At 36.6% G+C, this 22,333-nt stretch overlaps 1 protein-coding gene across 1 annotated transcript in view; it reads left to right on the forward strand.

Moving 5' to 3' along the window:
• Positions 1 to 22,333, forward strand: part of LOC120515268 (short transient receptor potential channel 4-associated protein-like) — an 87,735-nt gene that overhangs the window by 22,845 nt on the left and 42,557 nt on the right. The window contains exons 4-8 of the mRNA XM_039736116.1: positions 5,787 to 5,844; positions 6,122 to 6,177; positions 13,175 to 13,303; positions 14,734 to 14,935; positions 18,743 to 18,931. Of these exons, the coding sequence (XP_039592050.1) occupies positions 5,787 to 5,844; positions 6,122 to 6,177; positions 13,175 to 13,303; positions 14,734 to 14,935; positions 18,743 to 18,931 (634 nt within the window). The remainder of the gene's footprint in view (positions 1 to 5,786; positions 5,845 to 6,121; positions 6,178 to 13,174; positions 13,304 to 14,733; positions 14,936 to 18,742; positions 18,932 to 22,333) is intronic.

Here is a 22,333-nt window from a genome sequence, read left to right on the forward strand (position 1 = left end):
TGTGTATGTTTATCTGGGTACTCCAATTTGACTCTCACACTCCGAACGTGTGTTTTAGGTTCATCCCTGACCAGGGCCGGATTTTCCTATAGGCTAACTAGGCTTCAGCCTAGGGCCTCAAGATCAAGAGGGGCCTACATTCAAATTGTTAGCAAAATTAAAATTACACTATTCTAAAAACAGTGAACACTAAAACACTGAACCGAAAATAAGGAGAAATTCTACGCATATGACTAATAAGCAAAAATAAAAATGTATTGGTTAAGATCAATGCGTTCGGCTCATTGCGTCTGTTCGTTTGTATATACTAGATTGCACCAAAGTATAGTTCATACTTTCACTGATTGCTATGGCAAATATTGACGTGCCTTATGCTACTAAGCTCTGGTTTGTTCTTGCATAAATAAAGTGCAGATTGGTGTAGATTCGAACAGACCTATTGATATCCCGACGTTCGGTTATATTCGTGTTACTTCGATTATATGAAACACGTGTTTATGTTATTAGAAAAGAGTCTTATTTTAGGATTGCGTACACGATCATTTGATTCTCGCCTTTTGAGTTCAGTAGGTTCAATACTTTAGTGAAGTGTTTATAGACTATTGAAAAATTTTTTGTGACAGTATCTTCATTTCGCGGAATTCTAGGTAAGTTCTTAACATATGTTTTAATTTGTATATTTCAAAATGTACACTCACCTAAAGGATTATTAGGAACACCTGTTCAATTTCTCATTAATGCAATTATCTAATCAACCAATCACATGGCAGTTGCTTCAATGCATTTAGGGGTGTGGTCCTGGTCAAGACAATCTCCTGAACCCAAACTGAATGTCAGAATGGGAAAGAAAGGTGATTTAAGCAATTTTGAGCGTGGCATGGTTGATGGTGCCAGACGGGCCGGTCTGAGTATTTCACAATCTGCTCAGTTACTGGGATTTTCACGCACAACCATTTCTAAGGTTTACAAAGAATGGTGTGAAAAGGGAAAAACATCCAGTATGCGGCAGTCCTGTGGGCGAAAATGCCTTGTTGATGCTAGAGGTCAGAGGAGAATGGGCCGACTGATTCAAGCTGATAGAAGAGCAACTTTGACTGAAATAACCACTTGTTACAGCCGAGGTATGCAGCAAAGCATTTGTGAAGCCACAACACGCACAACCTTGAGGCGGATGGGCTACAACAGCAGAAGACCGCACTGGGTACCACTCATCTCCCCTACAAATAGGAAAAAGAGGCTACAATTTGCACGAGCTCACCAAAATTGGACAGTTGAAGACTGGAAAAATGTTGCCTGTTGAGACATTCAAATGGTAGAGTCAGAATTTGGCGTAAACAGAATGAGAACATGGATCCATCATGCCTTGTTACCACTGTGCAGGCTGGAGGTGGTGGTGTAATGGTGTGGGGGATGTTTTCTTGGCACACTTTAGACCCCTTAGTGCCAATTGGGCATCGTTTAAATGCCACGGGCTACCTGAGCATTGTTTCTGACCATGTCCATCCCTTCATGACCACCATGTACCCATCCTCTGATGGCTACTTCCAGCAGGATAATGCACCATGTCACAAAGCTCGAATCATTTCAAATTGGTTTCTTGAACATGACAATGAGTTCACTGTACTAAAATGGTCCCCACAGTCACCAGATCTCAACCCAATAGAGCATCTTTGGGATGTGGTGGAACGGGAGCTTCGTGCCCTGGATGTGCATCCCACAAATCTCCATCAACTGCAAGATGCTATCCTATCAATATGGGCCAACATTTCTAAAGAATGCTTTCAGCACCTTGTTGAATCAATGCCACGTAGAATTAAGGCAGTTCTGAAGGCGAAAGGGGGTCAAACACCCTATTAGTATGGTGTTCCTAATAATCCTTTAGGTAAGTGCATATTACGTGCTTTAAAAATTTCGATAAACAAAAGAAAACTTACCACAGTTCAAATACGTAAAATGTTATTTTTTGTATTAATAATAAATAATTAACTTTTTTTTATGCACAATAATTAATAAATAATGATTAGTTATTGTTACAAGTACTATATATGGTGCTGAGAATAAATGTCCAAATAAGTGTTCTCGACTTTTTTTTATTATCCGTGCCACATTTTTTATAAAGGTTAGCACCAATCACCACATGTTTCATTTAACATATTGATATATATCACAGTAATGATGTATTTTATTATCTGTCATGTAATTTACAAACTTAAAAATGGTAGGTGAAAGGGCCTCATAACTGTAATAGCCTAGGGCCTCTTTTCATCTAAATCCGGCCCTGTCTCTGACCTAAAACTAGCCCTTTTTAACTGAGAATTAGTGTGTGTGAATGTGTTCAGTGATGGGATTGTTTAATTCCTGGTTAGAGTTTGATGCTAATAAGAGACTTTCCAGTTCCCAAGATCCTTAGTAGGTTTTTATAGGTTCAAAATTTAATGGAGTGTTATCTTTTTCAGGTGAATATAGATAATGTTATCAGTAAATGTATAATAAATCTTGAACAGTTCATAAGAGGTGCTTGGTTTAGTGAAATTGTGCCATTTTGGTTGCTGAAGATGAGAACAAGGAGGCAAACTCTAAATAGTAGCGTATGATGCCGTGTGTAGTAATAATAATAATAATGCATTTTATTCATAGGGCACTTAACATTAGCAGTAAATCTCAAAGTGCAACATAAAAAGATTAAACAAAGGCAAGGGAAGATAAAAACAGAGATAAAACAACAATAATTATAGCATTCTTGTTAATTAGCTTTCCTGAATAGAAAAGTCTTTAGCTGTTTTTTTAAAACGGCCCACAATCTGCTGTGTTCTTAGGCTCTCTGGTAAGGCATTCCAGAGCCGTGGAGCAGCGGCTGCAAAGGCTCGGTCTCCCATTGTATGAAGTTTGGTCACAGGGGGGCAAAGGCGTTAGGTATTTGTAAAACGGAGGTTTCTTGTAGTGGATTGTAATATAAGGAGCTCTTTGAGATATTGTGGAGCATTTCCATGGATATACTGGTGAGTAAACAAACAGAGTTTGTATTTGATACGAAGATGGATAGGGAGCCAATGAAGTGACCGAAGGATTGGCGAGAGATGTTCATATTTCCACACCCTCATCAGGATTTTTGCAGCACTATTTTTAATTTGTTGGAGCTTTTGAAGGCTCTTGTTGGGTATCCCGATGAGGAGTGCATTATAATAATCCAGTCTGGATGAGACAAGGGCATGAACCAGTTTTTCAGCATCACAGAGGGAGAGGTAGGGACGGATTTTGGCTGTATTTCAGAGATGAAGGAATGCAATTTTACAGAGGTACTGGATATGTATATCAAATGACAGATGGGAGTCTTAACTTGACACCCAGATTTGTAACAGAAGGGGAGAGGGTAATAGTAGCAAAGGAAATACAATTTACAGAGGAATGAAGTTGATGTGTGTGGGGGGATGGGGGCGCCAATTAAAAGAGCTTCAGTTTTAGTGCTCTTCAGCTTGAGGAAGTTCTTGGACATCCAGGCCTCAATCTCATCTAAGCAAGAGGAAAAGTTTGATGGAGGTGTAAGAGAAGTTGAATCCAGACTCACATAGAGCTGCGTATCATCGGCATAGCAATGGAATGAAACTCCATGCTTGCGGATGATGTGACCCTGGGGTAGCATATAGATATTGAAGATGGTCAGCCCAAGGACTGATCCTTGTGGGACTCCACAGGTGACAGTGTGGGTATGAGATTTAGCTTCCCCTAAGGCCATATACTCAGTCCTTTCTGTAAGATAGGACTCGAACCACTCGAAAGCAATGCCAGAAAGTCCAATTGTATAGTGAAGATGATGAAGGAGAATATTATGATGTACCGTTTCAAATGCCACTGTAAGGTCCAGGAGGATAAGGAGTGATGGAGAACCATGTTCAGCAGCCATCAGGAGGTCATTGGTGTCTCTAATCAGGACTGTCTCTGTGCTGTGAGAAATTCGGAAACCAGACTGAAATTTTTCAAACAAATTGCATTTTTTGAGGTGATCCTGAAGCTGAACTAAAACAATCCTTTCCAAAACCTTAGACAAAAATGGAAGGTTGGAGATCGGACGATAGTTTGCTATCACTTCAGGCTCCAAAGAGGATTTTTTTAAATAACGTCTGATTTTGCGGTTTTCAAGGCCAGTGGGACTAAGCCACTCTGGAGAGAGTGATTAATGATGTCAGCAATAAGAGGGCTTATATCTGATACATTAGCTTTTACCAGAGGAGTAGGAAAAGGGTCCAATGAACACGTTGAAGGTTGTATCCTCTCTATGATGTCCTCAACTTCTTTAACTGTGGTACAGAGGAACTGGGAGAGGCAGCCCATTGGTTTTGATGTAGAAACATAAAGCAATGGAGGGCTGGAGGCAGACAAGGAGGAGCGGATGCTGTCCACTTTAGAGGTGAAATATTCAATAAATTACATTCATGGCATTCATAGTCTGAATAAGAATCTTATTGTATAGGAGGTTACCTACCAGGTAGACTTGCAGACCAACCACAAGTGTTACCCCGATCTACTGTACATGCTGTCAAATAAACGAACCACATGCCCATGCCGTGGCGCAACATGAAGAGGCTTCGCCTTTGACGCTGACGTCCGAGGTTCGATTCCCCAAGAGGGGGTGCAGTGAGTGTGTACGCCTGATGAGCCAGAATTTATATATATATATATATATATATATATATATATATATATATATATATATATATATATATATTATATTTGTTTATTTATATATGTTTATTTATATATTTTTAAAGGTCAAACGAACCAGAGAATAACTTTTTATTTCTCTTCTTTTGAGTAGTCAGCAATTCTAATTTCCTTTGTTCATCCCCTGTTTTAACAGTGATTTTAAAATCCTTGTAGTAAAAAATGCATTTTTTTTTGTGTGTGTGAAATTCAAACTTTCAACTGTTCCTTGTATACAGGTATTTTTTTAAAACTAAAATTTGGGTGAAAAAAAGCCAAATACCTTTAACAGTAAAACTCCCAGCTGAATAGGCATTTGTGTTTATGATACATTTTAAAATATGTGTTTATTGAAGGTATAGGAACACAGCTATACAGGCTGTAGAAGATATATAGGCCAGGCATATCCCTGTATTGTCAAAAATTACTTAAATATGGAAATTAAACATTTGAAAAATGGGCCTGTGTATGCTACATTATTTTTCTCTGTGCACACAAACTTGTTTTCATGTTGTTGATTTTGCAAGCTAGATTGACTCAACCCTCAAACACTTTTCCAAAGCGTGTGAGCTTTTTAATTTGAGAAATTTACAACCCAAGGTTAAATAAATGGTGGGTTCCAACTCTTGCTTGAAATTCTGATATGAAAAGGGGGACAGTTACTGTACTTTCATAATCTTAAATTGCAAAGTATATAGTTTATAATTACATTGATAAATTCAATCCAATGTAATTTTGTCATAAATAGTTCTAAATAGTGGCTTCTAAAGAAAGCACATTTAGTGGAATGTAATTATTTATTTCACCATTTTTGCATCTGTACTGCCTAATAGTGATTGCAGGAGAATCAAAAGCAACTTTCTGAAATTTCTATTATGTCTAAACATGCCTTTGAAATAATGATACTTTAACGTGACTGATCTGGAAGTGATTTTATAGCTTAATGAGTTTATTATGAGTGTATCTGTATAAGGGTGTTAATAAACCCTTAACCCTATAGAGTAATTTAATAAATAAATAAATAATAACCTGTCAACATTGGCAGTATTGTGCTTGCTAATGAATGTTTATATTTTTATTTTATTAAGCTTTTGGTTGAAATTCTTATGAGACCCACACTAACTGCCCAGAAGAACAAACTAAAAGGTAAGTTGAGTTTCTATAGTCAAATTTTTATTCAGTGCTGATTCTGTCCATTGTTGAAATGGCAACTTTCCATTTTAAATGTCCTTTCATTAATTATTACTCACTTTCTCTGTCTTAATTTACTTGAAACATGATAGTAGTAACTGCCTACCTGGATGACTCAACAATGCACATTTTTAGCTGTTGGATTAGATTTAATAAAAATCAATAATTTATGAGTTTGGGATCACTGACGCCCATTTCCATTTTTTCTGTCTCTTTTTTTTCCCCTGCTCAGTGAGCGATGAACTGGTGAAGGATTGCTTAAGTGTTCTGTATAACTGCTGCATATGTGTAAGTTAACCTGTTTTATTGAGGAATCCCACTGCCTGAGAAGACAATATTTGGGGCATGATGCATTCATATCATTTTATAAATGATTCTGACAGCCAGTAATATGGGTGGGCACTGTAACATCTAAAGCAATCTTTGTCATATTTTGTGTAAGTGTAGTAATACAGGCTCAAAAAGATATGAAAACAGTTCTGCACAAGCTAATTTAAAAATGGGAATAACTGGTTTATGGTTGTCAATTTTATAGTGGCATTGATTTTGTTCCTTCATTTGTCAGCTTGCCAAAAATTGAAGTTTCAACTACAAGAAAAAGGGAGTAAATTAAGTTGTGTAGATTGAATTAACTGTTAAAAAATATGCTTTAGAACTGGTTCTTGACCAGTAACCTACCAGGATAGTACATGCATTTATGAAATTGGGGAATTAACTGTTCAATGAATGCTGTGAATGCCTCTTCCATTTGTAAGGATGGCATTGTCCTACTTTTGGATCGAAAGTGTTGGAGGTGTTCACAGAAGAGTCTTGTTGCAAGACCAGTGGCATGTAGCCTGTCACTGATGCGAGATCTGAAGCAATCTCTCAAGATTGCTGTGTCTGATGTATTAATCCTCTTTTGTTGTGGTCACTTGTGGGTTGCATTTCTTTTTTCCATGTATTTCTTTCCATGCATAGCTAAGTGATGTTTTACTAATAGAATTTTTTGAACAGTAGTTCCCTTCCTTATTTTATGGTAGTTCATACAGGTTGAGTATCTGTAATTCAAAATTCTAAAATCCAAAATGCTCTGAAACATTTTGAGCCCCAATGTAACATCACATTTGAAAAATGTCATGCTGGGGTCTCTTTTGTAAAGAATTTCTTAAATTAGAGCTTGAAAATATGCATACACCAAAAAAATATGCAAATAGAAATGCCATAAAAATCAGATTTATAAAATGTTACATGCACACATTTATACACGGTTTACCTTTATAAATCTTGGTTGTCTTGTAAATGTGTCCCTCTTGAAGCTCAGATACATGATTCAGGATTTGGTGGTTAGGGTATCCAACAAAGCATGAAGAGACAAAAGGAAACCAACACATGATCAACGATGGAGGAGTTTGGAGAATTGGAGAGTCCTGTGAAGCATCAGGTGCCTCTAAGCAATGAAACAGTTGACAAGCTTTGTGCCTTGTAAAGTAATACCTACAGAGCAGTTCAAAGTGCTATGCAACACTGTTAAAATGACTGTACTGGCATGCAGTTGTACAGCTTAGATGGAAAATAGATTGTACTGCCTCTCCTCTGTGTCCTGGGAATTAATAGGTCACTACTTACGGTTAACAAAAGTAGCTTCATTCATGTTAGGTGCCTTTATTGCTTATAGGAGTTCAGTAAATTTCTTTGATTATGTCAGGAAAACTGGACAGTGCTGCAAATTGCTTCTTTATGTTGACAAAAGAAAAAAAAATATCTTGGTGCTATGCAATGTATCAAATTTTTTGATTCAGTTCAACATTTAAGAAATTTGATTTTCCACAATGACTGAATGTTAAACAAATTCTGTGAAATCTCCAATGCTGCTCCTAAGCATGTTTACATTGACTCTGCCAGTGTTACCTGGTAGCAGTGTGGGGGCAAAAAAATGGAGCAGGAATCGGAAGAGGAAGAGTTCTGAAACAGATACACTTAGCTTTGCTATTTGGAAACTGTTTGGTTTTAACTGGGATGACAGTTTAAGCAGCACAACATCTAAAGATAAAACATGTTAGTAAATAAGACATTGCCTGAAATGTGCCCCCTCATTTCTGTGTCAAAACAGGTCCTTGCTAAGCAATATTACATAAAGTGTTTGCTGTTCCGCTGCATACCATATTAGCGGACAAGCAGCAGGCAGGTGGAACTGCAATCACTACCGCATTACGTTACAAAACACAGCTTGAGCAACTTAGGTTTAACCCTAAAAACACACTCGGATAGTTACACTCACCATTAGTTAACATCATACCTGAAGCGAGATCGCCACGTGGTCTAAGACTTCCATCCATTTTACATACTGTCCATTTGAGGGCTTTTTTTTTTTGTGTGTGTGAATGATTCACAATGTCCACTTATCATTTATGGGGTAAACTGCAGTACTGGCCATTTTAAGTTTCAATTTTTTATTTAACTACTGAATTGAGCTTCCTAATTACGATATAAAGGATATTCCTCTTATAGCGTGTTCTTTTTGCGTTAGTTTGTATAAATATATAGTCTTGCTGACCTTTGAATCTGTTGAATCTGGTACTATTTATTAGATAGATACTTTATTAATCCCAAGGGGAAATTATTATGGTGAAACAAAGCTGTTGACACCTCACAGGGAGCTTTCATTTGTATTGCAGAAAAATATATTAATTTTAACCCATGATACCATCTCTTCTGCCATAACCAGTTAAAACTGTTTAACTAACATAGCCTGCAAGGAAAGGGATGAAAGAATGACACAGGTAAAGGTATCACAGCTTTAGTTTGAAATGTCAAAATGAAAATCACATATACAGCAAATGAATGTAATGATTTTCGGAGTGTTATGAAGGATGAATAAAATGGTGTACATATATTGCCATGGCAGTGTTGTATACTAAATACAGTTTAAATGGGTATGGAGTACTGATCACTGTTTCATTGTGTGCTCACTGTTATGGCATACATTGAATTTAAAACTGTGTAGCATTGGTGCACAGATGATATTGCATTTAATTTAACATGCTTCAGTGAAAAAGTGTTGCTTCTTATAACATTATTTTAAACTGGGTTGACACTTCAGTCTACTTGTAGTGTAAAAGGACAAGTTTGTTCGATTACTGAGAATTTTAAGAACTGCAGAAAATATTAAAAGGTTGTGACAAGCTGTAGATGTTAGGCGCGAATGAACATTAGAACAATCAACACAAGAACATGCCTTTCAGCTCAACAAAGCTCATTCTACTAATCCACTTAATTCTTCAAAAGTAACATCAGTCTAGTTTCGAATGTCCCTAAAGACCTACAGTCTACCACACTACTTTTTAGCTTATTCCATGTGTCTGTGGTTCTCTGTGTAAAGAGAAACTGTCCTCATGTTCTTTATGAACTCCTTATAAAATAAGTCTTGATTGATTCCCCTTCATAATTTTAAATGCTTCAATTACATCTCCTCTTAATCTTCTTTTGCTTAAACTGTAAAGGCTCAGGTTTTTTAATCTTTCCTCATAATTCATCCCCGTGTAGCCCTGAAATCAGCCTAGTCACTCTTGGCTGGACTTATTTTAGAGCTGCTATCTCCTTTTTGTACTCTGGAGACCAAAACTGCACACAGTACTCCAGATGAGGCCTCACCAGTGTTTTATAAAACTTGAGCCTAACCTCATTGGACTTGTACTCTATACATTGAGTTATATAACCGAACATTTTGTTAGTCTTCTTAATGGCTTGTGAACACTGTCTGGCAGCGGACGACTCCTAAATTCTTCTCATAAAGAGTTCAATTTTGAGCTCTCCCATTGTTCATTCAAAGCTAACATTTTTACTTCCTGCATGTAATACTTTAGTTTTACTTACATGAAATTTAATCTGCCACAAATCTGCCCAAGCCTGTATGCTGTCCATGTCCCTCTGTAATAATTCAACAGATTCTAGATTATCTGCCAATCCACCTAGCATGGTATCATCTGCAGACTTAACCAACTTATTATTTACATTCCTATTCAATTAATTTATTTATATTAAAAATAACAGCCATCTTAGCACTGACACCTGTGGGAAACCACTCTCAACATTAGCCAATTCTGATATGGCACCTCACACCATCATCCTGTGCTTCCTACGTCTGAGCCAATTTTACACCCATCTACAAACAACACCATGAATTCCCAGTTCCTTTAGTTTGCTATTCAGCCTCTTATGTGACACTTTATTAAATGCTTTCTGAAAGGCAAGATAAAAATATCATATGCTCCACTTTGGTCACAACCTTTTGTTGTTTCCTCAGAACTCCAACATATTAGTAAAACCTGACCTCCCTCTTCTGAACCCAAGCTGAGTATTAAGTAAAAGTCCTGTTCTTGCCATTTGTTGCTTAATCTTATCCTTATTAATTGCTTCAATTTACCTGTGATGCATGTTAAGCTTACTGGCCTATAGTTGCTTAGATTGGTCCAGTCGCCCTTTTTATGTAACGGTAATATTTGCCATTTTCCAGTCCTTCAGAAATTTCCCATTGTGCAGTGACTACCTAAAAATATGCGTTAATGGTTTATAAATGTACTCACTAACTTAAGAACTTGAGGGTAAATTTATCTGGTGCTGAAGATTTGTTTGATACCAGCCTATTTAATCTAAGCAGTACTTCTCTCCCTATACAGTTTCCAACTCACTCAGTACTTCCTAAGTAGTCCTTTTTTTGATTTTGCTCATGCTCTTGGCTCTGTTCTCTTTCTCTTAGGCTAGGGTTAAATTATGGTTTGTTAAGTAAGACATGTTCATATGGAATGTTGTTCGAATAAAATCAGTAGATTAAAAAAGTCCTTTTTACCTCTGGTAGGTTATCTGCTTCCTCACATGTGAAATTTTGTGTTGGTCAGTATGTCAAATCAAACTTTGTAATTCTGTAACTGTGTATATGTGCATTGTGAGGAGAAACTGTATTTCTCCATGTTCGCAGCACAACATACAGTGAAATGTACTTGTAGTGGGCAGAAAATAATGTTCAGGATAATATTAAATATTTCAAACTGAACTTTTCAGTTAATTATTCATCAAGATTTATAATGTTACCACACAAAATACAAATTATTTATATATTTTTTAAGAATTGTTAAAGTCTGATGCGTTGAACCTTTTGTAAACTCATTTAGAAAAATGTTTTGTCAATGTTGAAGCTCATTTGAATTGTTAATACAGTATTTAAGACAAGGCAAGTAAACTGAATCAGCTGCTTTTTTCATTATACAGTGAGTAAGTTAAGTTTTCATTCATATAATCTTTTCAAAAATTATTACATCACCACACTACATTAGTTATAAATTATTTTTTGCAAGTTTACTGAATCTTGCGCTTAGTATATACATTGCCAGTAATATTACTCTTCTGGAGTCTGTTTCCGGTTTTGAATAATAATTACTGTTTTATTAATAATATGTTTGCTTCCCCTTGTCTCTGTTTTTTACATTAATATGACAAATGTCTGTAAAAGGAAGGATACCATAATGTTTACATTTTTTTTAATGCCATTAGCGTCTAAGTGTGGCTGTGCTTGTTGTTATGGTAATAATCCTCATCCTGGGTCCCAGTATGGTGCTGATTTTCTTATTTGGTTCCTTAGATTAAAACGTTTCAGAATCCCTGCCATAGTGAAGTAAGAACTCAAGAAGCAGTGTGAGAACACTAGATGTAAAATAAAAATTATCCGACCTTAAACATAGGAAATACTGTGTTGGTGAACATTATACAATAAATAACATGGCCAAATCATACAGGGAGTTACAGGCGAGAAAAAGCAGGTATATGCAATTACATAATTTGGAATCATTGCAAATAATGTAAATTATTAAACAATACATGTATAGTATACAAATGTGCATGTGTTATGCTATGTGAGGTAATGAATTAGGAGCTTTGTCTTATATTAAAAGAAGTCAAACAGAGAGAGTGCATCATGTTTACTGATGATGGACACAGATGCCAATAGGGCATTTAAGGTGTTGAGTACAATACATACAATTTAAACCCAAATAAGCAGAGGAGATACAACTATTTCTTTTTTATTTAATTGAAGCTGACTACTCCTTTGAGGAACAGCTATTCATGTAATCATTAAATTTTGATTAAAATTGTTTCCTAATATTTCATAATATTGCAACAGAATATACCAGGTTTTCTACTCTATATACACTTGTTTTTGGTGCTTTGAGAACATATTAAGAACCTATCACACAGTCCTAGTTTGTGTGTAAAGCCACAAAATTGGGCAGCTGAATGTAGCTACTCAGTTTTTTGGTTAATGACTTCCAGTACAGTGGGCATGATGGAGTGAAGTTTGGCTGAGGTATTTCCTGACCTTTTGGCCAGTTCTCTGAGAAGTGGCAACAGGTTGCTGTTATAAACTGATGATAAAGCAAAAATGGTCTTAAGGCCAAGTATGTAGCATTGGCCCTCTTAAAAGGGAACTAGAATAGTCTACGTATCATCTTCCTCACTTTTGAAGTTTAACATGTTTCTAATGTCAACACACATTATAATATTTTGACTATGCTATGACAACCATGCATGTGTTGGTGCAGTGCCGAGAAGTGATAAAGAACATGACAGCGCAAACTGACTTTAAAAATGAGGATCTACAGCAGGAGTGATGGAAGGGGGTGTATGCAGCTGGCTCAAACCAGTGAGCACAGAGATACCAGACTCGCCTGGTGGGGAATGATGGAAGGAAGGGTATTGTGAAGAGAAAGCAACAAGCATGATAATTTGGTTGGGTGAACGCTAAGTAGTAAGAGCAGATGGAGAAACAGTCTTGGTTTTAGTTTGCCGTGTATAATAGCCCTTTCCAAGGAACTGAGCCCACGCATCTTGGTGAAAATGTTTCCCCATGGCACTAACTGTAGGTAAGCCTATTTCTTTGGAATTGGTTCTGTCCCTCACCATCCTTGCCTCTCTCATTTTAAGCTCCCACCCTAAAACTTTTTTTTTTTTAAACTGCATTCTGTGGCCAACCATTTTTCCTTTCCTTTAATTGTAAAGAAATCATTACGATAACTGCATTTCCATGCTTGATCAAAGTTGGCCCCAAATTATTTCCTAATGTATATGCAAATATTCCAAAGTCCGAAAATATCCAAAATACCTTAATATCCAATAACATTGGTCCCAGGGATTTCGGATTAGGGATACTCAACCTATCCTGTTTTTACACCTGATGCCGGACATCAGATTTCTGTTAAAACAATAATTTACATACCATATTTTAATATTTTTCTTTTTGTTTTTCTTCAAGACTGAGAGCATCACAAAAAGCCTTGCAGCAAGAAATGAGTTTGTCCTTTTTCTCTTTACACTAATGACAAATAAAAAGACCTTTTTACAAACCGCCACATTAATTGAGGACATTCTTGGTGTTAAAAAGGTAAGTAGACCAGTACAGAGAGCTATTGTAAGTATTTAGTTTCTTTGAAAGTATGAAGTTGTTTTACATTTAAACATTTTAATTTCTTTTGTGGCTGTTTGTTTAATGTACTTAGGGTTTCTGTGAAGTTTCAGACCATATGCAGGTTTACAATACAGGTAGTCCCCAAGTTGCGGACATCCGACCTACGACTTAAGAACGGGGCTGCAGCTGCGACGCATGCACCTCAGTAACTGCCACTCTGTCATCTTTGGCCTGAGGATGCTGAAAGTGGTGGGTGGACAGAGGCTCGAGGGGGGCGATTTCGCTGCTCACGCAGTGTAGTGTCCCTTGGGCGGCTCCTAGCAGCAAGCAGTGACCCGTGGTCCATAGTCACTGGGGCCACAGCTATCGTTCATGTGCAGGGCAGAGGCTTGATTGGGCGGTTCACTGCCTTGTCCACCATGCCGCAGCGACTGCTCCTGACTGGACACAGGCTGGATGGAGCGGAGGGGGGCGTTTCACTGCTTACCCGCCACACATGGCTGCTCCGTTCGTTCTCAGTGGGTGGCTGGTGATGCTTCAAGCTATGATCCAGCTGTGGCTGAACGGAGGCCATTGAGAGTGAACTGGGCGGTGGGGGTAGCATTGTAGTTTGCCCGGGTGGCAGTCTGTTGAATGGGGGTGGTGTTGGGTGATTCGCTACCCACCTTTGGCTGCACCGTGTTTGTTCTCAGTGGGCGGACGCTGCAGGCAACATACTATAGTGGAGGCCGGGTGGTGATTGCCCCTCGCCGCTCCCATTCATTCTCAGTAGCAAGCCTGCTTGTACTGTTATGCACATAGCAGGAAGTTGTCTCTTGTCAGTACATCAGACGTGTTGACGACGGGTGCCTTCCTGCTGTGATAGCGTGTACAGTGCTGTGCAGAAGAGCTCATCTTAACCTTTTGTCTTTTGTGTTTCTCTGAAACACAAATCTGATGCAAATGCTGGTGATACAGTAAAGAAGAGAAAAAACATTACCATTGAAAGTAAAGTAGAAATAATAAAAAGGTCAGAGAGAGGTGAAACTCCATCATTCATTGGCAGAGGACTTGGTTACAGTCGGTCAACTGTAGCATTTATTAAAATAATGTACCTGTTCTGACTTACATACAAATTCAACTTAAGTACAAACCTATAGTCCCTATATCGTACGTAACTCGGGGACTGCCTGTAATTCGGTTCATGTCCTTTCATGAACTTGTTAATACTGTATGTGCGTAAGGTTAATTTGTAGGACGTAAGCTTTGTCTCGTTGTATGAATTTTTGAGTAAACAGACTATGATCTAAAGTTGTTTTAATTATTATATTTCATCTCAACATTTTAATTTCTATTGTATTGGTAATTCTGTGGTAACAAAGATGATTATTGTTTTTCTGATGTAAAAAAATATCTTTCTGTTTAAGGAGATGATCCAGTTAGAAGACATTCCTGACCTACCCAGTCTTGTTCAGCGGTTTGATCAACAGCAGCTTGCTAACTTCTGTCGAATTCTGTCAGTTACCATTTCAGAACTTGATGTTGGGAATGATGATAAGCATACGCTCCTTGCCAAAAATGCCCAACAGAAAAAAAATTCTAGCCCATCACGTGCAGAAATTAACCAAGGTAAAATGTGCTAATAGAATGCTTAACTCTCCCAAAGCCAAGATTTTCATTAATTATATGTGAACTTTGAATTCCTTTTACCTGTCTTCTTGTTTTCTTTGAATCTAGCTTGGTTTGGTATGAAGGAGAGTTCACTGGAAAAAAAACATATTCTTATTTAAATTAATTGTGCATCCTGAGAACTTGTGCAATTATCCTAGAAAATATTTTACTGGTGGCAAAGATGAGTTTGAGTCATGGCCATACTGTATAACTATTAGAGGTACGCTGATGTGGGAATTCTGGGCCAATATTGATATCTGATTATGTCTATGTACTTATCTGCTGATTCCAATATCTGTGCAGATAAACACATTTATAAGACACAGAGAAAAATTACATTTGATCTGTCTGGATGAGAATTACAGAGAATTGTAACATTTATTTGTATGGCAATTTTGCCACCATATTCAATCAATACAAACAAATGACATCTGCCACATTTGGCTGTCTTACCTGTTCGTTATATGGCAAATAGTTTTACAGGCGTTGCTTTACGTAACACTGTCTTTTTATGGAACAAATTTAACCATAATTAAAAAAAAAAAAAATGAAAATTGAAAAAGTTGCAAAATGATACAATGACATTAGAATAACCAATACCACTTAAGAATAGCAATAACTTTTGCAAATTATTTACATTCATTAAAAAAATAGCTTCTGCTTAACAACATTTAGCTGGCTATCTGATCCTCAATTTCACAGGCTGCAATATTAAATACTATACAATATTATTTTCTTTTTTTGATAGAATAAATCTAACCACAACTGAAAGAATGAAAATTTTAAAAATGGAAGAATGTACAGGATGGGCCGTTTATATGGATACACCTTAATAAAATGGGAATGGTTGGTGATATTAACTTCCTGTTTGTGGCACATTAGTATATGTGAGGGGGAAAACTTTTCAAGATGGGTGGTGACCATGATGGCCATTTTGAAGTCGGCTATTTTTCAATAGGAAGAGGGTCATGTGACACATCAAAGTTATTGGGAATTTCACAAGAAAAACAATGATGTGCTTGGTTTTAACGTAACTATTCTTTCATGAGTTATTTACAAGTTTCTGACCACTTATAAAATGTGTCCAATGTGCTGCCCATTGTGTTGGATTGTCAATGCAACCCTCTTCTCCCACTCTTCACATACTGATAGCAACACCGCAGGAGAAATGCTAGCACAGGCTTCCAGTATCCGTAGTTTCAGATGCTGCACATCTCGTATCTTCACAGCATAGACAATTGCCTTCAGATAACCCCAAAGATTAAAGTCTAAGGGGGTCAGATCAGGAGACCTTAGGGGCCATTCAACTGGCCCACGACGACCAATCCATTTTCCAGGAAACTGTTCATCTAGGAATGCTCGGACCTGACACCCATAATGTGGTGGTGAACCATCTTGCTGGAAAAACTCAGGGAACGTGCCAGTTTCAGTGCATAAAAAGGGAAACACGTCATCATGTAGCAATTTTGCATATCCAGTGGCCTTGAGGTTTCCATTGATGAAGAATGGCCCCACTATCTTTGTACCCCATATACCACACCATACCATCAATTTTTTTGTTCCAACAGTCTTGGAGGGATCTATCCAATGTGGGTTAGTGTCAGACCAATAGCGGTGGTTTTGTTTGTTAACTTCACCATTCACATAAAAGTTTGCCTCATCACTGAACAAAATCTTCTGTAAACTGAGGGTCCTGTTCCAATTTTTGTTTTGCCCATTCTGCAAATTCAGTGCGCCGATCTGGGTCATCCTCGTTGAGATGCTGCAGTAGCTGGAGTTTGTAAGGGTGCCATTTGTGAGTAGCTAATATCCGCCGAAGGGATGTTTCGACTAATGCCACTCTCCAGTGACATGCAGCGAGTGCTACGCTGTGGGCTCTAGCTGAATGAAGCTAGGACAGCCACTGATGTTTCTTCATTAGTGACAGTTTTCATGCGTCCACATTTTGGCAAATCCAACACAAAGAATAAAGTTACGTTAAAACCAAGCACACAGTTGTTTTTCTTGTGAAATTCCCAATAAGTTTGATGTGTCACATGACCCTCTTCCTATTGAAAAAACAAAAGTTGGACCCCAAATGGCCGACTTCAAAATGGCCACAATGGTCACCACCCATCTTGAAAAGTTTTCCCCCTCACATATACTAATGTGCCACAAACAGGAAGTTAATATCACCAACCATTCCCATTTTATTAAGGTGTATCCATATAAATGGCCTACCCTGTACAACAGTAAAGAAATAAGCAACAGCAATAACTTTTTTTTTTTTTCTGGAGGTTTATCATTATATTCGATTTTTTTTTTAGCATGATGGGATGTTTTTCTTAACAAACAAGAGCATTTCTTCCTTGTTGGAGGAAATTTGTTTAGCTTTTCATTGATCACATTAGGAGCTGCACTGAATAATCTCTTGCTGTCCACGCTAGTACATGGGGCTGACAGATACTTGCATGCTACTTCGCCAATTGTAGGAAATCGACTACAGTTGTTGTTCCAACATTTCAGTGGATTTTTATTCCTTGGGATTGGTGCTTCTGAAAGAAATCTTTGCACCTGCAAAATAGCATGTATACATGTACAACATTATATTCAGCGTCATCTTTCATATCTTAAAAAAATAAACCCGCATTTTGGTTTTGCTAGTGCTGTCAGATTAAGATTAGAATTGTTATATTTAAAATAAGTACAGTATATTGTATTTGAACATATAGGGTAAAAGCATTTGGTGCTAGAATGCATGTCTTTACTGTATTTTGCTGGGTTTTTTAAAAATATTGATATTTTTACTGTTTGACTGTAAATCATGACATGTTTTCAAATCGCTTATTACTGCTTAAGGGACTCGATGAAAATGGTGGCTTTAATGAACGTGATTGACTCTCTCCCAAAAAGCAATGCAAAGAGGAATAAGGCACGCACTGCACTGGTACTTTCTGACTACAATATTTATAAGCAAAACAAACAAATTGTCCATTATTGCTCAAACAAAGTAAATGCTGTCTTTTTTACCCCCCTAGAGTCCAAAGGACTTTATATTCATGTGTCTCTTTTTTACAGAAAATTAACTGAAGCGCTTTGATCCTTTACATGTTTTACAAATGAAACAAGTGTATTAAATGTTGCATTATGGTGGTCTTTAAGTATTACCATTTATTTAGCAGACAGTATTTTTCAAAGTAACTTATAAAAAAAAATCTGTAAAATTATTTAGTTTATCTACAAAACTACTAAGTTAACACACACCGGACAAAAATATAAAGGAAAGAAACATAGGCTATAGTTCACTCGGTCGCTAGATAAAAACTAGTGGTCTTTTTAAAAGGGGTGTGTTTAACATAGAGGATGCTGGCTAATAACAGTATGAGTTAACAATTTAGAAACACATACAGTCTGATCCTGAACAGTTATGACCATAAAACCAACAACTGTGCTCTGTTTCAACTGCCTATTTTTTTTCTTGCCTTCCAGGAGTTCTTGTACATCACAATTATATTAACATAGTGATTATTCTATTCAAGAGCTCTAGTTAGTACTTATAATAATGCTATAAAGATCTCCCCAGAGCTATTTTTGTTTATGAATTTCTGTTATTGTAATGAAAGAATTTCTGATAGATATTAGTAGCTGTGAAGTGTGTATCTTTGACAACTCACATATCAGCATTTGTTCTTTTTCAATTCTTTGTGTATATAATTACTTAATTTTGAATTTTATTTAGATTTTAGCGAATTACATACTGACCTTCCTTGTTTTTACTTTGTTTAGCCACTCTTTTAAACATTCCTGGCTTTATAGAACGGTTGTGTAAGTTGGCTACAAGAAAGGTTTCAGAATCTACTGAAACAGCAAGCTATCTTCAAGAACTGGAGGACTGGTACACATGGTTAGATAATGCACTTGTTTTGGATGCTCTCATGCAGATGGCCACTGAAGAAGCAGAACACAGCAGTACTGGTGCGTGATTTCCTTAACTCCATCCATCAATTCAAGCAAGTGGGACAAAGTTTGTGGGGTTGGAGTAATTCTCTCTATATTGCATGATTCTGCTTACATAATATTAAAATTGTTTTTTCTTGGAAATAAGGGCGCTAAGGCTTTCCTTTTTTTAGTGTGTTTTGTGGGGGGGAAAAAGATCGAATCATGTTTGTTGAAAGATCTATAAATACAATATTTTACTTATTTGTAGTAATAGGGTGCTACACCAAGTTAGCCATTATGGATGTAGTGAGAAGTCAAGCAAAGTGACACTTTTTAATGGCTAACTAAAAATATTCTTCAGGCAAGATGTAATACAGAAACTGGAATTCCCTGTGTTTATAAAGACACTAGGACAGGTACAACATTGGAAAACCTTTTAAGTGGGACATCTTAGATGTAATAAATTAATAGCCCTCTCCAGGCTAAAACCCATTTAGCAAGAGAAGAACAATGTGTAGTCGAGATCTTTTGATAACATAACTGTCCAACAGAGTCTTTTGAAGTTTTTGATGAGTTTTTTCAATACAATGCGGATCTGTAGTCACGTTGTCTGGGTCAGTCCGAGAGATGCAAACAATCCTCATATCTGGCCATGAAACTCTTGTCTCTATTTGTTGAAATGTGTTCAATTTTCATGACTTCTCACTAGTCCTTATTTGTAAAGCTTTAGCAATCATTGCACAAGCATGCACATTCTGTGATCTATTCAAATTTGGCACATTTAGTAATTGGAGATGTGTGATTAATATGTAGTGGATACTTCACATTACTCTGTTTATCAAAGCTGTTTTTAAAGCTAACAACCTTTCAAGCACATACTTCATAGTATACACACAAATCAATATTTACAGTATATAAACAATAATAATTTTAACATGTTGCAGTATCTGTGTGTGTGTGTATATTATTCTTATATATAATTTGATACTATCCTTATTTATGGTGCAATATCTCGAGCAGCCACAAGAGCAGCGACCGCGGGATGGATGCGTAGGAAATGAAGTCACATGACTGGCGCGTAACGTAGACTTGCTAATACGACCCCTAGTATATAATATATATGTGCGCATATATAATACACACACACACACACACACACTCTGTATGTATATGGATATACACATACAGACTCTCTTCCTGACCAAAAAAGGTTGTAGTTTGAATTTAAATAAGCAGATACTTAAAAGCCAATAATTTGATCATTATTACAGTGATTAATATATATATATATATATATATATATATATATATATATATATATATATATATATACACACACAGTACAGGCCAAAAGTTTGGACACACCTCCTCATTCAATGTATTTTCTTTATTTTCATGACCATTTACATTTGTAGATTCTCAGTGAAGGCATCAAAACTATGAATGAACACATGTGGAGTTATGTACTTAACAAAAAAAGGTGAAATAACTGAAAACATGTTTTATATTCTAGTTTCTTCAAAATAGCAACCCTTTGCTCTGATTACTGCTTTGCACACTCTTGGCATTCTCTCGATGAGCTTCAACAGGTGGTCACCTGAAATGGTTTTCACTTCACACGTGTGCCTTATCAGGGTTATTTAGTGGAATTTCTTGCTTTATCAATGGGGTTGGGACCAGCAGTTGTGTTGTGCAGAAGTCAGGCTAGTTGGACGATCATTTATTTTTCAACAGGACAATGACCCCAAACACACCTCCAGTCTGTGTAAGGGCTATTTGACCAAGAAGGAGAGTGATGGAGTGCTGTAAATGGTCATGAAAATAAAGAAAACACATTGAATGAGGAGGTGTGTCCAAACTTTTGGCCTGTACTGTATGTCAACTGGCAATAATTAAACTAACTTCAACAGATGCAATGTGTAGCTTCTCACTTCTTAAACAATTATATCTGAAGATGTTTCTATGCTCACAAAAATGATGCTACTGCATGCTACTGGACTTTGTTAGTGCAAGTACGAGCATTTCGAAATGCATATGTGTATAGTGCTCTTCTTAAAATTTTCATGTTTGTTTTTAATGGCACTGTTTATTATTGCCAAATTTTTACGTTGTACAACGAAATTCTCTCAAACTGTTGGTGTTCTTAATAAGGGGATTGTGTCTGAGGACCCCATATATTACTCAATGACCAGTGACTGTCATATTCTGTATTTCTTACATTCTTTTTATTTTTATGGCTTCAAGCTTTAGAATGTTTTACTGTATAGGAAAATGAGTGAATGTGCCACATAATACAAGTGAATAGACAAGTGAATGTAAAATGCCTGTGACTTTTTCTTTGTACACGTGAGCTAGTGTTATGCTGGTATTAACTTTGTCCTGTGTTTTAGTGCAGGTTTAATCTTGACTGTAAAGGGCTGTTTTAATCATTGTTTATTTATTAAACAAATGAGAGATTGTCAGGTATTGGCACATTTGGGAGTTTGAGATGTGTGATTGATAAGTAATGGAAACTTCACGTTACTTAACTCTTCACTGTTAAGGCTAGTGACCATTCAAGCACATAATTCATTTTTCTAACAAATCAGTATTTACTGTAAATAAAGAAAGCTGTACCTTAATGAATATTCAACATTTTTGTTAAATACCAAAAAAAAATTGCAGTGTCTAGATGCAGAATTAACAGATGAATTTCACCTTGATACATTCATTATTCATAAAATTAAGTGAACGGCAGGTGCTGCAATTTAATACAAGTCACTGTAGCAATGATAACACACAACACACAGTATGCATAATCTGTTAAAGATGTGTCCTTTAAGACCATACACATTTACAGTCTTCCGCAAGTATTCAGTCCTTTTAAAAGAGTTGATATTTTTCTGCATTCCACATGCTTCCTAGACATATTATTGTAATCTGTCTTTATATTGCAAATTCAGAGGTTCAAGAAGAAATTTTTAAATACAAAATATAGTTTTTGGCAAAAACTGAAATATGATATTTGCATCCATATTCAGACTATACACATGAATTTTTGTTTGGGCAAACTTTTTCCCACAGAATCTACTTTTAAGGATTACTTGTCTACCAGTTCTGCAAAATAGTTAGGACTAGTGTTGTGCGGTATACTAGAACTAGAAAAGTCCTGAAAAACTCAGATTTTCAACATTTCACTACTGGAAGTTGTCAGTTTTCCACTCATTCCCTAATAATTCCCCCTATTTCTTGACATTTGGTAATACAGTGCATTCGCAAAGTATTCTTAGCGCATCACTTTTCCGCATTTTGTTATGTACAGCCTTATTCCAAAATGGATTAAATTCATTTTTTTCCTCAGAATTCTACACACAACACCCTATAATGACAATGTGAAAAAAGTTTACTTGAGATTTTTGCAAATTCATTAAAAATAAAAAAATTGAGAAAGCACATGTA

The sequence above is a fragment of the Polypterus senegalus genome, chromosome 14, assembly GCF_016835505.1.
Source record: "Polypterus senegalus isolate Bchr_013 chromosome 14, ASM1683550v1, whole genome shotgun sequence".
NCBI lineage: Eukaryota > Metazoa > Chordata > Cladistia > Polypteriformes > Polypteridae > Polypterus > Polypterus senegalus.